Consider the following 6991-nt stretch of genomic DNA (forward strand, 5'->3'; position numbering starts at 1 on the left):
ACAGAATATCCTGTTGCCACCCTGAAACAGTCATTGGCTCGAGTAGATGGTTTGATTTGGTGTTTTTGTAGACTATGTATGGATAAAATCATATCAAGTAAAAAAGTTCTCTAGAGCATCAGACTTTATTATGCAAAATTCAAAGCCAAAGCTCGTTAGTAAACATTATCTCACTGCAGACCTGAACTGACTTTGATTAATTGAAAGCTGATGTTGGAGCCACTGTTTGAAGTGGTTGAACCCTGTAGAGGAACAGGTCCCACAAGGAACAGGGTGAAAACCTCACTGCAAAACCAAAGAAAACATGTTGTGGTTGTTGTTGTTATTTAATCAGTCTCCATGTTGACCCCTTATTCTTACCGTGCCTTGGCTGACTAAGCACAATGTGTGCCGTCCTCTCTTTACTGTACTTTAGTGCCTGCCCAGGTGACTGACCTTCACGTCAGCAACCAAGGGACGAGCAATAGTCTGTTCACTAACTGGACAAAGGCACTGGGAGATGTAGAGTTCTACCAAGTTTTACTGATCCATGAAAATGTGGTTGTCAAGAACGAGAGTGTTTCCAGTGATACCAGCAGATACAGCTTCCGTGCCCTGAAATCCGGCAGCCTCTACTCCGTGGTGGTGACCACGGTGAGCGGAGGGATCTCTTCCCGGCAGGTGGTGGCGGAAGGAAGGACAGGTAAGAAATGCAGATAGGCCTTTGTAACTTACAGAGACCTCCTCCGTATGTGGAATTTTTTAAACGTCCTAAAGTCAGGCCTCCCTGTTTCCTTCCTAAAAAGCCAGTTTTCCGTGCCAGAGGTACCTGGAATTGAAACTGGCAGATGGGTGAGAACAGGAGAGAATACTGAACCTTTCTCATATCTCCAGTAACCACATCGAAACGAAAAACAAATCTCAAGTCATGATAACCACTTGGTGTCTGAGCCTTTTCTAGTTGGGAGCTGTTTTCCTTTAAATTTGTGGGTTTTTTTTCAATTAAGGTAAAGAAATAATCAACTATCTTCCACACACATAGTCTTATTTTCAACACCTAGAAGCAAGATGATATCCACTTGACAAGGTCAAAATTGAGTTGATGTAATTCTCAGGTGGCATTTGTAGAGTCTTGCTGTGTTGCCCAAGTTGGCTCTGAACTCTTTGGCTCCTACCAGCCTCCTGCCTCAGCCTTTCCAACAGCTGGGACCACTGGAATATAAAATGGCCCCTGTAAAAGTCGAATATCTGTGTGTTGTAAGCAACATCATCGAATGCTCGCTCAGTGTTGTATGTCAACTAAACACTGCTTCTTACAAAATAGGATGTAACCTAAGACGACAAATAAGCATCATTGTGGCTATCTTTGTCAGAGAGGCTCGGCACCAGAAGAGGAAGTGGAATTTTTCTACCTAATCCATTGAAAGTACATAACTTATTATTTCACACAATATGTGAAATTTATGTTCCGAGTTTCTTAGGGAAAAAAATACAAAAGCCTAACCAAAGCTTTGATAACTATGGCTAAACTCAGAATCGGGTCAATAAACTTGACCTTTTAATGTTATGTAATCATATAAGCTGGGTTTCAGGGGTTCTCAGTCTATAAACCCAACACTCAGATATTAATTACCGGCTGTGGTGTCATACAAAAATCTCTTTCCAAAAATCATTCATCTTACTGACTTCATTAACCCAGAAAGCACAGCTTTCTTTAGCTCTCAGGGAGTGGCTGAAAAACTGAAGCCAGGGCTCTTGGTCTCAGTAGAAGCTCACTGATGCGTGCCAGCGGTCTCATTCCGTGACAATAGACACTGTCACCGGTGTCTTTCCGGACACACTCTTTCTTCTCCTGTGATAGTTACTGGCACCACACTTCAATGTGGTACAGTTAAGAAGAACTTGGCATACATCTTCCAGTGAGTTCCATCCTGCATTGGTCTGGTTAGACTGAATCCCATCCTGTCTCAGCTCCTGATTGGTTAACTCTTTATATGGGTTCTTCTCCAAGTAGAGAAACTAGGGACCCAGGCTCCTGGGACCTGAGAGTTTCCTTCCTCTGGGTTCTCGTAGCTCTCTCCACTTCTCCAGAGAATAGGGGCACAGCTCAGACATGGCCCAGATCACTAGGCCTGGACATGGAGAGAGGAAACATGAGACACTACTGTGTACAGACAATGACACACACAGAAGCCCCATATCCACACTACTGTGCACACACAGTGACTATAGATTCAAGGAGCTCCCTGCATTAGTACAGATTTTACAGAGTACATTGTAAAATGATTCAGTGATAATCATTAGTAATTCCTTCAAATACTTGATATATTGCTCAATATTCTCAGCTAGGTTTCCACAGAGTTGAAACAAACATGCAAGAACATTTCCAGCCTAGATAAAATGGGAGGAGCTAAAACTTAAAGCATCATATATTCTATCCATCTAGTCCCGATCTGAGAAAAATGTTCATTCTAGAGAAATACCAAGTAACCCTTAAGTCTATTTTGTCCAAATCAAGTGAGTTATGCTTTTGGCAAAACTCCTCTTGGTAACTCTATGTTTTCTAAACAGTCTGTACACGGCCCATCAATTGTGTGTATGACAGACTTGGAGCTTAATTCATAAAAATCAGGAAGTATTAGACCATAAGGACTTGAGGCTTCACTGAGGTCAAATCCTATCTTTTGCATGCAATATAGTGGTCCTGATAACTATAGGAAAATAACCAGCTGAACGTTAAACCGCCCTTGATGGAAACAAGCTTGCAGTCTGTGCACACTCTGAGAGTTTGGTCTACCATCACCAAAGGCAGTTCTGTGTCCTAGCGCTTACCTCCGATGCATAATGAACATTTTATTCAACACCCTCCAGTTACTAGTTCCTCATTTCTATCTTGTAGCCAGGGAAAACCTTAAGGTTTATCTGTTCCATTTTTATAATTATGAAAAAACACAAGCTTCTTGGTGGACATTTGTAGCATTGACCTCTAACTGATATAAACAAGTGGTAATATTAACATCAAAGAGATGGTTTGCCCAGTCAGTCACAGCAGAGAAAGCTGTGACCAGAGGGGCAGGCTTCCAGCATGCACTTTTAAGCTTGTGGCCACAAGAGGGCAGAAAACGCTTTCCAAAGGGACAGCAGGGCCTCCCGCTGTGCTTTCTATTAAATTCGCCAGAAATAAAAAACACATGAAAGTCAAAGGCAACACAGTCTAAATTCTTCAGAAAAATCCATGGAATTTTTTCTCCTTTACCCTCAAGTACCTTTGTTTTTTATTTGTTTGGGTGTTGTCGTTTGTTTGTTTGGGGTGAGTTTGGTTAAACCGATTCATTTGAACAGCTACCAAGACCCTCTTGGCTCATTCACAAAAAATACCCCTGAAAATGTCTCACCTCACTTAGAAACCCCATAAAGTCACAGTGGCAGCGTGCGTGCGTGGATCCTGGGGCACCTAAAATCCCTCCTTGTGTTTTTCTTTCATCAGCCTTCGGATGGAAGAGAGTTTATCTTCCTAAAGCCACTTGGGATCCTGGTACCTCCTTAACTTCTAGTCCAATCAAGTCAGCCCTCCCAGCGCCCAAGTTTTATTGAATGCAATAGTTAACTCAAACTTCTGCTTGTGTTTTCTTTGACGACCTTCCCCCTGGTTTGAACTCACAGTCCCGTCCAGTGTGAGTGGAGTGACAGTCAACAATTCTGGCCGGAATGACTACCTCAGCGTCTCCTGGCTGCCAGCGCCTGGAGAAGTGGATCACTACGTCGTGACCCTCTCCCACGAGGGCCAGGTGGTTCAATTCCTCATCATCGCCAAATCTGTCAGCGAGTGTTCCTTCAGCTCCCTCACCCCGGGCCGCCTCTACAATGTCACCATAACCACCAAGAGCGGCAATTATGCAAGCCACGCCTTCAGTGAGGAACGGACAGGTAAGGATTATGAGGGGTACAGGGCACCACGGAGACTGTGGCTCTGGGCGTCAACAACTTGCAGTGATCCTGAATAAAAAGGCCGTTAACATCACAAAATTGCCCTGGAATCTTCCTATTCTGACTGAAGAGACTGGGTACCTGAGCAGATGTTACATTTACAGGAAGACTTCCCTACCTTTCATAGTTGGAATTCATATTATATTTAAATATAGGATAACAAATATTTCTGTTTTAAGAGTGATTTTCGGCTACTGGAATGTGGGTTCACATGCACTAACTAATTAATCCTTACACGTTCCTTTCTAAGATGGGCATTATTACAGATTACGAAACCCAGTTTTTGTTTGGTTTGGTGTTTTGTTTTTATTTATTCGAAACAGGGTTTCTCTGTGTAGCCCTGGCTGTCCTGGAACTCACTCTGTAGACCAGGCTGGCCTCGAACTCAGAAATCCGCCTGCCTCTGCCTCCCAAGTGCTGGGATCAAAAGTGTGCGCCACCACTGCCGGGCCTGGAAAACAAGTTTTAAGACAGCTAAATCATGTGCCCAACGATTTGTTACTGCTGAGCAGCCACACGTTTTAGATCTTGGACTTAAACTTAGCTCTGTTCCATTCCAGAGCCTAAAAGTCTCTTGGTTTTATAATCTTTCCCAAAATATGTGATGGTCAAGACTACTGTGCGTTCTTTGAACACAAGGTAAAAATGTGACCCTTTGTAGTCCCCAGACTAGGGACCAAAACTCTCAGCCGATGATGGTCACATCTTTGATGTCCTGGAAGGAACTAAATATAGAGAACCATGACTTTAGATACATTGTTGCTTTCTGAGGTCCACGTCTGAACTTTCTGCTCAAGGCTGACGTCATTTTCTGTCAAGTCTTTTCCACTAGACTCTGGGGTGACTCTTGCACATGAAAGACAATGATGTCACCCTGCTAGTGAGCTCCGATGCAGGGGCTGAGCAGGAACTTGGTAGCTTCCTGGTAGACGAATCATGAGAAGCAAGGTTTGCCACCTGGTGGCCCCTAGGTAGACTCTAGAAATATAGTAACCCCTGAAGCTGTGCCGAGTAAAAGCGGGTCGGCAGTTTCTTTTTATGTATATCTTTAGTATTAGTTAGTTATGTGTGTCTTCCGGTGGATGTTTGCACGTGAGCGCAGGGGCTTAAGGCGTCTAGAAGAGGGTGTCACAAGCCCTGGAGCTGAAGTTGCCGGTCTTGACGAGCCAGATGCTGAGTGGTGCTGGGAACCAAACTCAGGTCCTCTGTGAGAGCAGGAAGCCCTCTAAACCGCTTAGCCGGCACTGTAGCCCCTGAGTCTTAAGGAGAAATGACATTTCTACCAGGTCTCATGCCCGTACCTTGTATCTTCTCTCCCCAATTAAGAAACCCCTGTTTACATTGTTACAGAATGCTTGCATTGAAATGGTCCTTCCAATGGTCCTTCTATCTTCTGATTTTGGAGATGATGAAAATCCCAGAAGCAAAGTGTGGCTTTTCCGAAGTCACAAGTCTGAACTGTGCCAGAGTCCAGGCATTATGTCACACCTTATTTAGAAGTGCTAATTGAGAACAGAGATTATCTCTACACACCGGATAACCTAAAGTTTAATTATGCTGATAATTGCAATCATGACTTAGATCAGAAAAGCCACTTTTCACTTCCAGAGCAATCGTATGTCAGACCACCATATCGATCAACCCTGGGCCTAAAACTGATTAGAAATTAAGGCTATGTCTCTTGACTACTGACCTACAACTTCTAACCCACTGCCAGTTAGCATTCCCTGTCCACGTGACTCTAATATTGTAAGGCCTTTTGCTAAGGTCTTCCCCAAATGCAAGAAAAGCTATTTTCTGCTCAGAGCAGCATCGTGACTCTTTCTCCAGTGTGATCTCGGATTTGGTCCTCGACTGGCAGAGGCCAATGACTCTAACTGAGGACTCGTGTCTGAGCTGCTGTCCTGCTCATTTGGGCTGAGTGTCTTCACGCTCTTTAACTTTGCTAATGCTCTTCTCCGTTTGGACGAGCAGACCAACGTTTCTAATCCCGTGTCACGTCCTCCCTAAAGCAGCTCACACAAATGACTTCCAGCTCCACCTGGAGAGCCCCTTATTGACTTAGCCTCACGCTCAGCTACTTCTTCTTCCTGCAGTAATTGCTTTGCCGTCAGTAAATTGCTTAGATCACTGACCAGTCTTGGTCCGCAAATGCAGTGCCATTTCAGAATTTCCCATCTCTGCGGTGGCTGAATGTTAACAGAACTGTAATTGGTTTCGGGTAAAGCCCTGGTTTTGTTCCGGGCCTGGGGTGTAGCATGTTCTAATATAAACCTGGTCCGTAAATATAATCCAAGAGATATTAATACAGCCTGTGTAAACGCCTCGTGGGGAAATATAGTTTAGGTGCCAAAATGATGGAATTTCTGGCTGTTTTATGATTTGGGAGAAAGTAGAAGGAAAGGCCATTGGCTTGGCACATGCCACAGCAGACATCCTATGACGTAAGCCAAACTCCTACAGGCCTAGAGGTGCTCAAAGGAGCTAAAAAAGACAGCGAATTGGAGCAAGGGCTTAGTGCTCGGGATCAAGCACGGCGCTCCCTTCAATGCTTCCTCCTGTGGGTATCCATGGCTGGCCCCAGTCAGCTAGAAACAGGCTGTGGCTGGGAAGATGGCTCAGTCAACAAAATGACCATCACGCAGGCATGGGGGCCAAAGTTTGGATCCCCATCACCCACATAAAAGCCTGGCACGGTGACTCAGATCTGTACCAGTAGCACACTGGGCCTGGGCTGGGGAAGACAGAGACAAACAGCTAGGAGGAGCTCACTGGCCAAACTGACAAGCTCTAGGTTCAATTAGAAAACTGAACCTCCCGGGGGGAGGCAGAGGCAGGCAGATTTCTGAGTTCGAGGCCAGCCTGGTCTACAGAGTGAGTTCCAGGACAGACAGGGCTACACAGAAAAATCCTGTCTCGAAAAACCAAACCAAAAGAAGAAGAAGGAGAGGGAGAGGGAGAAGAAGGAGAGGGAGAAGAAGGAGAGGGAGAAGGAGGAGAAGGAGGAGGAGGAGGAGGAGGAGGA

The 6991-nt window shown here is 44.8% G+C and overlaps 1 protein-coding gene across 2 annotated transcripts in view; it reads left to right on the plus strand.

Annotated features, from left to right (window-relative positions):
• The window catches only part of Ptprb (protein tyrosine phosphatase receptor type B), a 112393-nt gene that overhangs the window by 52926 nt on the left and 52476 nt on the right, over positions 1 to 6991 (plus strand). For both annotated transcript variants that reach the window (XM_029482951.1, XM_021173460.2), the window contains 2 exons: positions 416 to 682; positions 3643 to 3906. In XM_029482951.1, the coding sequence (XP_029338811.1) occupies positions 416 to 682; positions 3643 to 3906 (531 nt within the window). The remainder of the gene's footprint in view (positions 1 to 415; positions 683 to 3642; positions 3907 to 6991) is intronic.

This window comes from Mus caroli, chromosome 10 (assembly GCF_900094665.2).
Source record: "Mus caroli chromosome 10, CAROLI_EIJ_v1.1, whole genome shotgun sequence".
NCBI lineage: Eukaryota > Metazoa > Chordata > Mammalia > Rodentia > Muridae > Mus > Mus caroli.